Genomic DNA, 17,063 nt, shown 5'->3' with positions numbered 1-17,063 from the left:
ACATCACATCTCAGCAAACAGCCCCCACTACCCAAAAAACTAAAACATACCAAAACTGCTTGCTGACAGGAGGGCTGGCAACATGAGGTGTCTGCCTCTGGAGCCACTTGGGAGAGTTTATACAAGATGATTAACCTTTTTGAGTGTTTTCTCCATGTTGGTATTCATACCCATGACTCATGCCTTCATAAGTCAAAGGGATGTCTTAGTACAGAAGACAGCACTGCCCTGAACTCAGTCCCAGCTGCACCACTGACCAATTGCATTACCTTCCCCAGGGTGGACTGCATTTTCCTCACCAATATTTTGATAAAAGAATGAATGGACTGTTCTCATTTATTCACTCAACATGTATCCACCAAGTATCTATTGTTCTAAGTACTAGGGATACCAGAGCTAACAAAACAAACCCCTTGCTCTGGAAGAGTTTATATGCTAACAGATATAAAGGGCTTCATTTAAGACATTCAACAAGTATTTACAGAAATGTCAAGTATTATATTTGCTCTGTTAGCTTTATAGTAAAATCTAAATATAATTCTCCTTCTCCTAAGTACAGGTCTGACCCAAGAACAATCCTATCTCTCCCTTGGCTCAGAATAATCTGATGAATAGAAATGTACTTGCTTGGAATATTCTCTGAGGAGAAAACTCTCCTAGCCAAGCATATAACACTGTAGCTCTGCCCAGGAAACCTGAAGAAACCCACTAAAAATAAAAGTACTCACATGGAAAATAACATTAAAAACAGAAACTCAAAAATCAGATCCACTTATGGGGCGCCTGGGTGGCGCAGTCGGTTAAGCGTCCGACTTCAGCCAGGTCACGATCTCACGGTCCGTGAGTTCGAGCCCCGCGTCGGGCTCTGGGCTGATGGCTCGGAGCCTGGAGCCTGTTTCCGATTCTGTGTCTCCCTCTCTCTCTGTCCCTCCCCCGTTCATGCTCTGTCTCTCTCTGTCCCAAAAATAAAAAAATAAACGTTGAAAAAAAAAAAAATTAAAAAAAAAAAAAATCAGATCCACTTAAAACTAAAATTCATTTCCAATGACCTCAAAAACTAAAATCAGTTGCTGTCAGAGCATAAGACTTTTAACACTTTTAACACTTCCAGACTTAAGGGTTCACTTTTTGGTATCTAAGTTTTATTGAACATTTGTTTCTATACTAGTAAATTAAACTGGGTGGAGAAGAAGAGAGAAAAGCAATTAGATTGCTATTCCCTCGTAACAGTTCTAGAGTTTCTCATTTTGTTGCTAAAATATGGGGGGGGGGGGGAAACAGATGGATGAAAAATAAGAATAAATATGGGGATAAATGTACATGGCACTTTGGATTTTTACTTCTCCAAATCTCTACAAGCACTTCCTAGAAATAATACAAAACCCTCAGCGAACCCTCAGTGAAGCCCCCAGCTGAGAACTCAACCACCACCACCATTTCCATCAATTACCTTTTTGAACTGTTTCAGATAAATGTAGCAAACTCCTAGGTTATGACAGATCTCCTACACATGAAAGAAAGTAAAATAGCATAGGTGTAAATTCCACAGTTAGCAGCAGAATGAAACATCAGGCATCTGGGGATTGTACTGTTCAGCAAAACTTACATTTTAAATGACACAACAGGATTTCATACCTAAATACATTTAAAAACCATTTTTTACGTTTATGAGAAAGAGAGTGTGTGCATGAGCAGGGGAGGGGCAGAGACAGGGAGAGAGAGAATCTCAAGCAGGCTCCATGCTGTCAGCACAGAGCCTGACATGGGGCTCAGTCTCACAAACCTTGAGATCATGACCTGAGCTGAAATCTAGAGTCAGACACTTAACCGACCGAGCCACCCAGGCATCCCCATACTTAAATACACTTAAATACACAAAATGGACTGTTTAGGGGCTCCTGGGCGGCTCGGTCAGTTAAGCGTCAGACTTCGGCTCAGGTCATGATCTCACGGTCCGTGAGTTCGAGCCCCGCGTCGGGCTCTGGGCTGATGGCTCAGAGCCTGGAGCCTGCTTCCGATTCTGTGTCTCCCTCTCTCTCTGCCCCTCCCCTGTTCATGCTCTGTCTCTCTCTGTCTCAAAAATAAATAAATGTTTAAAAAAAAAATGGACTGTTTAAAAACTCAGATTATAGGAGATAAAAGCAGAATAAACAGGTGATCTTCCTGGGTGTTTGACGTACATACCCAGGCCACTCACCCCAAGCTTTTCTTCTCAGAAGAGACTTGCCACAGCCCCTGCTCCACCCGAAGGAAATTTGTGTGTATGTATACATAAATAAATATATGTGTGTGTCAGAGTCCCTTTCCTCGTAATCCAGAATTGACTACATGACGTGGACTTGAGGACCAACAGCACCATCTGGAGGCCACTAAGATGGAATATATGTAATTGGAGCCTGACAGCTGTAGTCTACAAACCCTGGCCCACAGACCAAATGCATCCTCTGCCTTTTCTTGTAAATAAAGTTTGATTAGAACACAGCCACAATCACTCGTTACACATTGTCTACAGAACTTTCACACTAGAACTTCAGAGTTAAATAGTTCAAAAGAGACTATATGAAGCCACAAAGCTTAAAATATTCACTAGGCCTTTTACACAAACAGTCTGCCAACTGCTGATCTACAGAAAGAGAAAATGAAGCAGAAATGCGGAGTAGCCACTTTGGTCACTAAAAGTTTTCCAGTTCTAGTTCACTGTAACACAAGCCTGTGTTTCCCTGACCTCGAGTTTCATAAAATCGCTGAAGTTCCCTTATGCTGAATCCCCCTTTATTTACAGTAGCTTGAGAGAAAGGAGAAAGCAAAGGTGAGGACCTTCCTGTTAGTAGTGGAGAGATGCGGAAGCACATCCAGGCCCAGAAGCATCCCTGTCTGAAGAACCACGGACCCCAGAGCTCAGAGACAAATGGTTTAATAGGTTCCAAGTCTCTTAAAATAACAACAAGATAGGGAAAACTGATTGAGTACCTACTTCACATCAGGCTCTATGCCAGATGGTTTTCATATATGCATTACCATAATTTTCCCAGCAAATCTGAAATACAGGTGTAACGATTCTGATTTGAGAGATAAGAAAATTGAAGCTCAGAGAGGTTAAATAGTTTGCCTAACTTAAGCCAGGAGGTGTCAGCACTAGGATTTTTCTTTCTTTTTTTAGGTCTAAATCTTAAGAAGAATGTCAACCATGTATAAACGTAGACAGAATCGGGACACCTGGGTAGCTCAGTCAGTTGGGCGTCTCTGACTTCAGCTCAGGTCATGATCTCGCAGTCCGTGAGTTCAAGCCTCACATTGGGCTCTGTGCTGACAGCTCAGAGCTTGGAGCTTACTTCAGATTCTGTCTCCCTCTCTCTCTGCCCCTCCCCTGCTCACACTCTGTCTCTCTCTCAAAAATAAAATAAAGCATTAAAAAAAATTAAAAAAAAAAACAAACATAGAATCACCATGGACTCCTCATTCTGTCCCAACAACCATCCAACCCATTCTCCCATCTACCCCACTAGTTTATAAAATATCAGATAGCATAACATTTCATCTACAACCTTTCAGTATGTATTTCTTTTTTTTCTTTTTAATTTTATTTATTTTGAGAGAGAGAAAGCGAGCGAGCAAGCAGGGGAGGGGCAGAGAGGAAGAGAGAGGGAGAAACAGAATTCCAAGCAGGCTCTGCACTATCAGCACAGAGCCTGACACAGGGCTCGAACTCATGAACTGTGAGATCATGACCTGTGCTGAAACCAAGAGTCAGATGCTTAACTGACGGAGCCACCTAGGAGCCCCTCAACATGTATCTCTAAAGGATAAGGTTGTTTTTTGTTTTTTGTGTTTTTTTTTTGACTACCCACAATACCACTATCATACTTGGAAAATAATAACTGCTCATATCAGATACTGATTTATGTTTAATAAACATAAAACCCATAAATGTCTCACAAACACACAATTTTTCCCCTTAAATCACAATCCAAATAACGTCCACACACGGCAAAGCACTGGGACCGGAACTCAGGCTTGCCTACAAAACTTGCGTACTTTCCCCTTTATCACGTAACAATGTACACATGGAGCTAGAAAAAGGAGAAATGCATCTGTGCTTGTCTTCTAAATGTCCTGAAAGCTAACTAACCCCCAACTCTTTAAAATAATTTTCAGGGTGCCTCGGTGCTCAGTTGGTTAAGCATCTGACTCTTGATTTTGGCTCAGATCATTATCTTGTGGTTCATGAGTTCGAGCCCCCCACCGGGGCTGTACAGAGCCTGCTGGGATTCTCTCTCTCTCTCCCTCTCTCTCTCTCTCTCTCTGCCCCTCCCATGCTCTCTCTCAAAATAAGTAAAATGAACTTAAACAAAAGTAGAAAATCATTTGCCATAGATATTACTTGAGAAGGCAGCAGCAAAAGGCCTTAAACTGACAACAAAGGAAATTTGAGAAGGAAAACAGAACAAATAAGAGTTAAATCATGTGTTTCACAGAATGAGGGAATCCAGCAGACATCCTGCAAAAGGCAGCTGGTACAGTGGAAAAGTGATAGGCCTAAAGCGAGGAATCTCAGAGTCCAGGCCTGAATTCTAGCTCTGGTTCTGCCACCACCTCACTGTGCCCCCTTGAACAAGTCACTCCATCTAGCCAAAGCCTCAGCTTCTCACCTCCCTCAGCCCAATCGGGTAAATTCTCCCTATTTAACAAAGCTGTTCCAGAAGTCAAAGGAGGTAACAGCAGGAGGAACTATTATCCCCCTGTTGCAGCTGGACTGTGGTATAAAGTAGGGCCACAGGAACTCACATAGCAAGTAGGACACAGAGGAGCAGCTCGGGGCATGACTACCTCTACTGGTACCAATGGAATGGTCATCCCAAGTGGTCAGTAATACCAAATGAGCTCTTTCAACCAACTGGAAGGATTAGCAGATACTCTCCATTCCTCCTGTGTGACTCTGAGCTCTCGTTTCACTTCGTCCCGATCTTCCTCTATCAGTTCTTTTCAGCTCAGCCCTTCAACACTTTTCCCTGGGTTCCGCCCTCAGCTCTCCGAAGAGTGATCTCATCCAATTTCATGCTTGTAGTCATTACCTTTATACTCTTGACTCCAAAATGTACATCTCTAGCCCAGAACACTGGAGCTTCAGACTTCTATATCCAGCCATGCACTGGACATGTCTCCATTTAAATGCCCTACCGGAAGCAAAAACTCATCAAGTCCACAATGTTAAAGACAGGATTTAGCTCTGATTGGTTATCATCCTCCTCTCTTCCTTCCTGTATTTCCTATTCTAGCTGATTGTTCCATAACCCACCAATCCACCTTTGCGTCTCTGAGACCCAGCCCAGTGCCTGGCATGTAGCAAACATTCGTGTGTTGAAAGAACGACTAAATGAAGGAGTAAATGAATTATCCTTCATCTGCAGCTTCACTTTGGCCTTTAGCTATAAAATACTTGGTGGCATTTGTCTTCAGACCTATGGAAGTGACCAACAAACTGGAATTTTTTGAAAATAATGGTGCCATAAGAACTGCAGAGGAAATCTATGCTAACTCTCCGTACGAATCAATCTAATCCTTCACACATACATATTTCTTTCCAAGAATCATCACTATTGGGGAAAAAACCAACAGCACAAGAAAGAAGAACCAAAATAAAGAGAGGAAGCAAAAGGTAATTCTGGAAAGCAGAACAAAACTTCAAGAGTCAGAGACATGGAGAGGCTATTGCAAGAAGACAAAAGACAAAGTTCTTAGAAATTAAAAATATAATTACTGACATAAAAAATACTGAATGGATAAGATAATAACAGAATGTGAAGAGCTAACAACAAAAATGATCTGGAGAATAGGATTCAGGAAATGTCCCTGAATGTACAGCAAAAAGACAAAATGCGGGACTATGTGAGATGCAAGTGAAGAGACACAGAGAACAAGTACAGAACACCTTTAATACAGTGGAAAACAGTGTGGCAGATGCCACTCGTTAATACCCACTCTCCTCATTTTCGTTACTAACAGACCCTAATTTTGTTCAGAGTGTCAATGTGTCCAACGAAAAAACTATATTTCCCAGTCTTCCTTAAAAGGGGGATAGTTGATATGACACAAGTGGCAGTCTTTTGGGGATTTTTGGGAAAGCTGTGCTTTCCTAATACAGGGTATATCTTTTTCTCTTCGTTGCTTGTTTTTTCTCTCTGCCTGGAATGATGATGTGATGTTGGAGCTGCAGTAGACGTCTTATGACCATGAAGAAAAAACCTCAGCTTTGACGTCCTTGGACCACCCTGTCAATGTTGGCAACTACTTACCTGGTATATGTTTCGTGACAAAAAATAAACCCCTAATTGGCAAAGCCAATGTTCAATCAAAATTTCTGTTGCAGTTACAATCCCTAACAAAGAGACAATGGAGGAGAAGAAAATCAAAGAACTACTCAAAGAAAATGTCCCTGACCCAAAACAGAGCAAGGATCTTCAGAGTGAAAGCCAACTTAGTGTCCACAGATGGGGGTGGGGGGGGGGGGGGTGTGTAACACTTTTACACAAGTATTATTGATATTTCAGAACTCCAATGATAAAGAGAAAATCCTCGAAGCTTCTAGAGAGGAAAGTGGAGTTAATCAACAAGTAGCAGACTGGTAACAGACTGCCAGAAAACCATGCAGCAATGTCTGCTAAGTTATGAGGAAACATGGTTTGGTTTTTGATCTTATACTTAGCTAAATCATCAATCAAGTGTGAGGATAAAATAAAGACATTTGGGGCATGTAGGAATTCAGTAACAGTAACAAGACAGCCATATGACAAATGGAACCATCAGCAGGTCACTAGTAACAAAGAACTTTACAGTTCTCTACTTACCCAATCTGTCTGGTTAAGTTTAGCTGCTTCATTATATACTTCAATGGCAGCTTTATGTTTTCCCAAAAGAAATCTATGGGAGAAATACATTTTCTGTAATTGTTAACTAAAAGTTTTACAGGACTAACTCCACTACTCCCCCATTTGACTCATATTCCATCCAGCAGAGAAATCTGGAAGCCCCTGCCTTATTAGCTGGCTGTGCTGTTTTGGCCGGTGAGGCTGGTCTCTATCAGTCACAGAAGCTCTTTTGGTAGGGACTGCACTGATAGCTATTCCAGGGTCTTGGCCTCATTCTACACCACTTTTCGTGAAAGTCTTCTGTAATTTATTTTCCACAATGTACCACACATGTAGAACAAAAAAGAAACAAACTGGTATATATACCAGTTAAACAGGAGCTGCCATCATTTATTATCACCGTCTATTATAGGGACATGCCCTTCCCTTCCAAGACTAAATCTCTTTCCTCAACCTTGATTCTGGAGGGAGGCAAAGGCAAACCAGGCTCTATACAAAGGAAGTGCAAGTATGAATGACAATGTAGGTAAGAAAGTGGGGGTAGAAACCCCATGGGACACTTTACAGCTCCGGAGTAGAAAAACAGTGTACCCATCAGCTTAGAAAGACTTTGGAGGTTGCTTGCATGGAGGCACCATTAGGGCATTCACTCAACAAACACTTACTGAAACTTACTATGTCAAGTATTATACCAAGTGTTGGAACAGTACATGAAAAGCATTCCATGGGTTGCCAATAAGATTAGGGAACTGAGGGCACAAGATGTCCCTATTTATATGATAAACAGTATCAGTGTTCCCCCCATCAAACTAGACCATACAATGTTTAAAATACTCAACTTTATACTTGTTGACTTATTTTCTCAAGTTTCAAAATTAATCCACTCTTCAAAGGGGATCCCCATATATCTACTAAGCCACTCTCCCTCTACGTATCAGGTTGATCAGGCTGTCAGAAGCAGGCTCGGCCTGAGAACGCATTTTACATCATTCTCTGTGAGTGCCCAGGACTTCTGAGGCAACAAATACTCACAAAGATCTGGCCACCTGCTTGAGGTTATCAGCACACTGAGGGCTGAGAACAGCGCACGTCTGAAAGAGTTCCAGGGATTCTTGGATATTTCCTTCCAGGCGAAATATTAATGCTGCCAAGGATAGAAAACACAGAAAAAACTCATCACATTCTAGGAAGAACAGAGTCTGGTATCAGAAAAACTGAAGAAGGAGGAGTAAGAAATCATACCAAAGAAATCCTTTGGATAATTGTATCTTTAATACAATCAGCTCAGACCTCAGGTAGGCTGAAACAAGTAGCAGAGTTGCTGACAATCTAAAACCTTTTTAAATAAGGTATCTCAGGGGTGCCTGGGTGGCTCAGTCGGTTGAGCGGCCGACTTTGGCTCGGGTCATGATCTCGCAGTCCGTGAGTTCGAGCCCCGCGTCGGGCTCTGTGCTGACAGCTCAGAGCCTAGAGCCTGTTTCGGATTCTGTGTCTCCCTCTCTCTGACCCTCCCCTGTTCATGCTCTGTCTCTCTCTGTCTCAAAAAATAAATAAATATTTAAAAAAAAATTTTTTTTTAAAAGTAAAAAAAAATAAGGTATCTCAAACCTACCTGCCCCTCTACCCAGTACCCACCATGCAGATAGTCAGGTGCCTTGAAAGTTATCCCACAAATTCTTCATAATAAGAACATTCCTGGTCTTCCCTGTCAAACACTCTATTTATCATAATTCAGACTTCCATCTAGTAGTTTCCAGGACAAAGTGAAACAGGACAAGTGAAATCAAAAAGATTCTGGCCAAGAATGCACTAATATTTCAGACTTGATTTTCAGTAACGCAACCTACTAGAATCAGTAATTTTTCCCAGGCCTGAGTTTTCAGAAGAATTTTCGTGTTTAAGTATTATGAGGCACTGCGAGTCTGGCACCTGTAATACTGGGAATAAAAGAGCACTTTTCTTGCCATGATGTCCTAGATGTGTCAAGTATCCTGCAAATCATGTCATAAAATTACATATTAATCTGAAGACTACCAATCCACTGAGTGGTAAACAAAACTGTTCATTTATACCAAAGAGTCAGTGGTTCCTGTATTTGGTTTCTGATGAATTTCATCTACTTTCCACCTCATCCTGTATACCTCTAGGCTTCTTCTCTTCATCCTAATGCCCTTATAAAAAATCCTCAAGGCTTCCGTCATCTTCTGTAGTCTGACTACAAAGGACAGTTCCAAAAGCCCTTCTGGGCTTGAAGCTGCTGCCTGAGGCAGGGACCCTAACATCCATTCTGAAAACATGAGCCAGACACTGGAAAAGGGGGAAAGAAGAGCAGCAAATTTTTTCTAACAGAATTAGTCATTTCTCAGGTCAAATCCAGCATAAGAATTATGTTCTGATTTCAAAAAACATAATACTGAATAAGATCTTTGTAGAACATTTGAATTTAAAGTGTTTCGTAAGTTGTTTGCTCTTCTTTTGAAACCTAGGCCAAGAATGCATTTCTCTAGCAAGAAGAGAACTATGTCTTACCTTGGACATAGATAGCATATTCACATAACCCCTGAGTCTCCTGAAGCTGCTCTTTGATAACAGCCTGAAAGAGGAAGAAAAATACTTGTAAGTCATAGTTAGGTGTCCTGAAGTGGGTTTTTTGTTTTAACTTTTTTTTTAATGTTTATTTATTTTTGAGAGAGAAAGAGTGCAAGTTGGGGACGGGCAGAGAGAGAGGGAGACACAGAATGAATCCAAAGCAGGCTCCAGGCTCTGAGCTAATAGCACAGAGCCTGACGTGGGGCTCAAACCCACAAACTGTGAGATCATGACCTGAGCTGAAGTCAGATGCTTAACCAACTGAGCCACCCAGGTGCCCCAGTGTCCTAAAGTGTTTTTAAGAAAAGTAGAGGTGGACAAGGAGCATATATAAGAAATCTAGTATATAAATAATTACTAATAATGTTCACTTGGAATTTTTTTAAATCTCAACTCTTTTACGGTTACTTACTATAGAACAGGGGTCAGCAAACTATGGCCCACAGGCCAAATCTGAGCCAAACGGGCTATTTTTGTACGGCTCTCAAGCTAAGAGTATTTTCCTATTTTAAAGGGTTATAAAAAAAAGAGAGAGAGAGAGAGAGAGAAGATGAAGAATATGAAAGAGACTGTGGCCGACAAAGTCCAAAATATTTACTATCTGGCCCCTGCAGAAAAAGTCTGTCAACCCCTGTCTAGAATCTTACTAGGCAAGCTAAGGGGAATAGGAAGATTTCCAGGCACCATTATAGATGCTAGGGGCTCTCTGATGAGCAAAACACAGGTTCTTCCTTGCTCCCGTGACAGGCTAAGCTTGGGATGCTATAGGAGCACCTGAGTCTAACTTAGAGCATCAAAGAAGGCTTTCTGGAGTAAACAGTTTCAAATCCTGTGTTGGCAGCGGGTGGAGGAGAAGCCGAGATGACTAAGAGAGTCCGAGAGAGAAGGGCCTCAAACACCAGGCTAAAAATGTTGAGAGCAATGGGAGAATCTTGGTAAGTTTTAAACAGGAGGTAACCTGATTCAATTTGCTCTATAGAAAAGTCATTTTGGAAGCACTGATGAAAACAGATGGAAAGGAGGCAAGATCGGTATAAGAATTCCTGTGATAATTTAAACAAAAATTATGGGAATTAACTAAGGCATGGAGAGGGAATGAAGTGGACAATTTCAAGAGATAGTAAACAAGGATCATCAAAACTTAATGATTATCTATATTATATTAGGAAAAATGGGTCAGGGGAGCCTGACAGACAGATGAGTGAATGATGGTACCTAGCCCCGAGACAGGGTACAAGAGAAGGAATAGGTTTGGAGGAAAGCAGATAAATTCAGCTACAGAAGAGTTGAATTTGAAATACTTGTGAAGCATTAGTAGGTATCAGATTAGTTTGAAGATCAGGAAGAGGTATGTGAAATGAGCTGAGAAAGGGGCCAAGGATAGGACCTAGGAACATCTCCAATGCTTAAGAAATAAACAAGGAAGAGATGCCAAAAACAGGAAAGAGAAAGTTGTCAAAAAAGGAAAAGGGGGAGTGCCTAGGTAGCTCAGTGGATTAAGCATCTGACTCTTGATTTCAGCTCAGGTCAGGATCTCACAGTTCATGAGATTGAGCCCCAGGTCAGGCTCTGCACTGTAATCTACAAGGGATTGTCTCTCCCTCTCTCTCTCCCCCTCCTCTCCTGTCTCTCTCAAAATGGTCTCTCCTCTCTCTCTCAAAATAAATAAACTTAAAAAAAAAAACAACAGGAAAAGGGAAAAAAGAAAAGGATAGTAGTATCACAAAAGGAAAGAAAGAACCCTTTTAAGATTCATACTGGTACTAACCATTTCTAGTTCTGTACATTGCCATAGGTACAAATGCCATGGGTAAAACTTTAAAACTATAACCTTAGAAGCATGACAAAGTTCCAAATGCCATAAGACAGTTTCAAGGATATATTTTGCACGTTAATACTATTGTCTGCCAGCAAGTATATAACATGTATAGTATGTTTCCAAAGATATAGTTTAGAGAAAAAGGAAATACAAATTGTTTTTAAATATACAAATGATGATCAAGTTCATCAAAATAAGAGAATTATAAAACTCAATGAAATACCATTTTTCACCTATCCAGAGATGAGAAAGTTAAATACTACGCTGTGTTGAACACTGGCCATTCACCATGAGACCAACAAGTCCCAGAGAGCGGCTGCTCCTTTACCCTGGTCTTGAAATGAGAAGACACATGGAGCACACATGAATCTGACCCCCAGCCTGTAGTCAGACCCAACCAACCCACAGCCAATCTGGAGGCCCAAGAGCAATAATTAAATGTCTGCTGTTAGAAGCCACTGAAATTTTGAGGTTGTTAACAGCATTATCCTAGCAAAAGCTAACCAATATACACAGTGTGGGGAAACAGGAATTCATACATTATTAGTGGGATTTAAGAGCCACCATTGTTAGCTATCTAACAATGCCTGCCTCTCATGGTCTCTGTCATTACAATCTCTCACCTTGCATGCTTCATAATCCTTCCGTATATAGTGAAGATGTATCAACCAGTTCTGCTTCTCCAAAATAGGAAACTCTTGAGCTGGTGAGCATATTTTGACAAAACAAACATAATAGCCATTGTTAGATTTTCTCCTTTAGCATCGTGCTCACATTTAACCATAAGCCTATGGCAGTATTGCATTAAATTCTTCATGCTGTTGACCACAAGAATGTACAGGTTTTTAAACTAATAGATATTTGTCCTACTATTACACATTGAATATAGGCTTCTCAGTTTTTTGTGGCTCATAGTGTCAGTTTCTCAAATGGTAACTTGGCCTGAAAAAAATAAAATAATTCTTTTGTTACTTCTCTCTCTCTCCCTGGTTACTGAAGGTGAATACGAAGAATTTCTAAGAAATATTTCAGGAATGTTACCAACAAAAAAATACATAACACAGTTAACATCCCATCTGATAGATCAGAGGACCAAAAAGAGTTAGATATGGTCCTAGCAATAACAAGGTAATAAACCATAAAATGAGTTACTATCCTTCGAATTCAAAGGATTAAAAATATGGGTAAAAATTCATTAAGAAATTATTTTTCTATGAAAGAAAGAGAAGGATTCACACCAACCTCAGAATAGTTGTGAGGAAGGGGGTGGGAGGAAAGTTAAAAAGGAGGGACTTCAGCTCACTAATGCTTTCATTTCTCAAAAAAGAATAAAAATCTCTAAAGTATACATAACTACATTTTTTTAATTTGTTAAATCTGGCCAGTGAGTACACAGATGTTTGTATTTTTTAATGCACTTTAATATATATTTGAGATATTCCCTTTTAAAAACATAAAAGAAAGGAATAGCAGGAAACAAGATGGAAATGATTTCTAATTATTTGTAATCATTCTGTTCCAGAATCTTAGGAGATACATCAAGGCAAAAGCTAACACTTATAGGTCCATAATATAACAGGAAGGAAAAGAAGTTTCCTGTGACCCTGAGTTAATGGTGTCAGAACACAATAACAAAGTATTGCTGCTTAGTCCTTCCCAAGAACAGGGATTATCAATGGAATTTACAAGGTAAAATTGTGACAGAAAGAATGGGTATGGTTTCATATGCCAAAAGGAAAAGAAGGTAAAGTGTTCAACAGCACTATACTCTTCACCTTCCAAAAACCCACACTCTGAGTGGGGCTGCCCTTCTTCCTAGTTGAGATTCTCTGATGACTTCTGTTTCCTTCCTTCTTTCCTTAAGCTCCCTCAACTGTCAGATCTTAGCCTTTCATGTTCTGCCTAACCACTTCCAGAATTAAATTTCCTACAAAAGGCCATACTGATCACCAAGTTTAGAGATGGGTGTGGGTGCTCGTGCACACATGTCAAGTGGGTAAAGAAATACACCATGATGAATAGTTCTGGGGCAAGTGGCTAACTGAGTAATCTTGGGCCAAGTCTCATTTGTATGGCCTATTCCTCTGTCACATGCCCCCTGAAGGGAAAGAGTGAAAGGAGACACTGAACCCTTTGAGTTTAAAATATGACTAAGTATCATTGCTTCTACAGCTTCAGGCTATAGACAAAATTCATAAAATGTAAATCAGAGTTTTGCTATTTTTAAAATTTCACAATAAAAGATGAGTAATTTTTTGTTTTTCCTGGATAAAGAATGGAGGAAAAAAATATTCAATCTGTAAGATAATTTAAGAGCCCAGAGGCCCATGAAATGCAAACCTAGGGATTAAAAGAAGGGAAACCATCGCCAAATCTGGCTTAAAGGTCATTTCACACTCCTGGAGATATAATTTGTCTAAAAGCTAAGAGAATTCTAGCTTCATCAAAAACTGGAATTTCACTGTCCTATTTCTAACTGTGTGATCTTGGGAAATATAGTTTCCTCATCTATAAAATAGAGACTCATTCATTCATTCATTTAACAAATATTCACTGAGCACCTACCATGTGCCAGGTCCTATTCTAGGCATTGACAATACCAAAGTGAACCAAACTGACCTCCTGCCTTAAATCAGTGGGGACAGGATTGGGGGTAAGTCAGAGAGTGCTAACAGAAGGGACAGATGATAATAAAGTAAGTTTTATAGGAGTGATATTTTTCTACAAAAGCAGAGAAGGACAAGGAGTACAGGTAAGGGGTTACACATTCAAATAGGAAGGTCAAGGAATAAAATATCCTCACAGAGTTGTGAGGACTGAATGACAATATATATAAAGAGGTTCAAATTCTGGCATATAGTTAAGCTCTACAGAAGTGTTAGCTGTCGCTGCTATTATTTTTATTATCTGCATTATTATTTATTTTCTAAGATGAGGGAATTCTGGATGCCTTAGAAATCCCTAGACTCTGTAAGTCTTGAGTCTATGTTAGAATTTTACCTGTAAATGTGTAAGTTGAATTTCTTGTATCCCAAATCATTGCTCACTCCAATTCCCGCTACAAACAGGGGTACTGGTTCTTACATGCTTTCACCAAGTATTATGACAATTACCTATGTGAAAGATCCTCTAAAAAAAGATAGACATGTAAAGGCAAAGCACAGCCTCCTCTATTTTACAGCAGAGCAGGGCAGTCATCTCTGATGCTACACTTCAGGAGCCTCTATTATCACAGAGGTCAGGTGGCCAGCTGATGAGATGAAGACAAGGTAATGCCTTTCAGCCGCTGCACCTCATTCCTATCTCCAGTTCCCACCCTGCCCCTCCACCATCACTGAGGCAGTAGGGGTGGAAAACTGGCAACCTGGCAACCATACTCCCTTGGCCCTTCTATTCTCCTGCCCCCATTCTACTCTTTTGTGACATCTCTCCTCTTTCTTTCCCCTCTAAGGATACACCAGACTTCTATCTTAAACAATTACACAACCAAATAAACATAGCAATACAAGAATTCTTCTCCCTTGTAATTTGTCCTAGGGGCCAAAGTCTCTTAGTAATGGCCCTAACTCAAATTTTTATCTTAAACTTTGATCAGTGCTAGGGAATAACATACCAGAAAAATGAAAGCTGAGCAGAAAATTATTGTGCCTTGAATTTTTAGCTGAAGAATCTTCTAAAATAACTAAGACTTTTAGAAGTACATTATAAATGAACTCTTCTTTGGTAAAGGATCTCTTCCCGGATAAGCAGACACATCACGCATGGTTTTTATATGTAGAATTCCCGTCCTGATTCAATACCAGCCTTCTCTGGGACCTACAGCAAGTTATTTAACTTCTCTGGGCCTCCATTTTTCCCTCTATAATTTTCACTGGAAAACTATGAAAAATCTGAAAGTGGCCATTCAATAAATGTTAATTTCTTCATGTTATAACAGGACTTCTAACACTTTACTATCTCAATTTGGGACATCAAAAGATACAACAAGTCTTCTCCTGAGGTAAAGAAAACAAAAGTAAAAAGAAACTACTGGGACTACATCAAAATAAAAAAGCTTCTGGACAGCAAAGGAAATTAACAAAACTGAAAGACAATCTACTGAAATGGAGACGATATTTGCAAATCATATATCCAATAAGGGGTTAGTATCCAAAATACATAAAGAACTTATACAACTCAACACCAAAGAAATAATCCAATTTAAAAAATGGGCAAAAGACATGAACAGTCATTTCTCCAAGAAAGACATACATGTGGCCAACCAACACATGAAATAATGTTTAACTTCACTCATCATCAGGGAGATGCAAATCAAAACCACAATGAGATATCACCTCACACCTGTCAGAATCAACAACACAAGAAACAACAAAACAAGTGCTGATGAGGATGCAGAGAAAATGGAACCCTCATGCACTGTTCATGGGAATAAAAACTGGTGCAGCCACTGTAGGAGACAGTACAGAGGTTCCTCCAAAAATTAAAAATAGAACTACCATATGATTCAGTAACTGTACTAGTGGGTATTTACCCAAAGAATACAAAAAAGACTAATTTGAAGAGATAGGCATCCCTATGTTTATGGCAGCATTATTTACAATAGCTAAGATACGGAAGCAGCCCAAGTGTCCATCAATGGATAAAGAAGATGTGGTACATATACGCAATATTACTCAGCCATAAAAAAGATGAAATTTTACCATTTGTAACAACACGGATGGATATAGAAAGTATAATGCTAAGTGAAATAAGTCAGTCAGAAAAAGACAAATATCATATGATTTCACTCATATGTGGAATTTAAGAAACAAAACAAACCAAGGGAAAAAAAGAGAAACCAAAAAACAGACTCTTAACAGAGAGCAAATGGATAGACCAAAGGGGAGGGGGTGGGGGAATAGGGAAATAGGTAAAGAGTATTAACAGTACATTTATCTTGGGATGCCTGGGTGACCTAGCTGGTTAAGCATCTGACTCCTGATTTTGGCTCAGGTTATGATCTTTTGTGAAACAGAGCCCCACGTCAGGCTCTGAGCCCACTTGGGATTCTCTCTCTCCCTCTCTCTGACCCTCCCTGCTGACACTAACGCTCTCTCTCTAAATAAATAAATACTTTTAATTTTTGAAATGTCTATTTTTGAGAGCCAGGCAGTGAGAGTGGGGGAGGGGCAGAGAGAAAATGGGACAGAGGATCCAAAGCAGGCTCCACGCTGACAGCAGAGAGCCCAATTTGAGAGGCTCAAACCCACAAACTGCAAGATCATGACCTGAGCCAAAGTCAGACACAAGCGACTGAGCCACCCTGGTACACCAAGAGTACACTTGTTTTGTTGAGCACTGAGTAACATATGGAATTGTCCAATCGCTATATTGTACACCTGAAATTAACATTAACACTGTACATGCACACTGGAATTAAAAGAAAAGAAAGATGACACATCTTGAAACAAATGTAAATGTAAGACATTTTTTTTTACTATCAACTTGAGCTCTGTGATTATCAGTCAGGGTCTAACAAGGGACCATAAAAACCACTTGAGAATTTACAACAGAGGGACTTCAATGCAGTGAACAGGTTAAGGGGCACCTGGGTGGATCAGTCAGTTAAGCATCCGACTTCAGCTCAGGTCATGATTTTGCGGTCCATGAGTTCAAGCCCCACGTGAGGCTCTACGCTATCATAACAGCTCACAGCCTGGAGCCTGCTTCAGATTCTGTGTCTCCCTCTCTCTCTGCCCCTACCCCATGCTCGCCCAGGCTCGCTCACTCTCTCTCTCTCTCAAAAAATA

General features: G+C 40.3%; 1 protein-coding gene across 1 annotated transcript in view; it reads right to left on the bottom strand.

Annotated features, from left to right (window-relative positions):
• BBS4 (Bardet-Biedl syndrome 4) overlaps positions 1–17,063 on the bottom strand; it is a 55,622-nt gene that overhangs the window by 10,182 nt on the left and 28,377 nt on the right. Inside the window, exons 3-7 of the mRNA XM_049613826.1 lie at positions 11,898–11,977; positions 9,396–9,459; positions 7,899–8,010; positions 6,846–6,918; positions 1,451–1,504 (exon numbers count right to left, since the gene is read on the bottom strand). Of these exons, the coding sequence (XP_049469783.1) occupies positions 1,451–1,504; positions 6,846–6,918; positions 7,899–8,010; positions 9,396–9,459; positions 11,898–11,977 (383 nt within the window). The remainder of the gene's footprint in view (positions 1–1,450; positions 1,505–6,845; positions 6,919–7,898; positions 8,011–9,395; positions 9,460–11,897; positions 11,978–17,063) is intronic.

Source organism: Panthera uncia (genome assembly GCF_023721935.1).
Source record: "Panthera uncia isolate 11264 chromosome B3 unlocalized genomic scaffold, Puncia_PCG_1.0 HiC_scaffold_1, whole genome shotgun sequence".
Lineage (NCBI taxonomy): Eukaryota > Metazoa > Chordata > Mammalia > Carnivora > Felidae > Panthera > Panthera uncia.
This window is presented reverse-complemented; position numbering and strand designations above follow the sequence as displayed.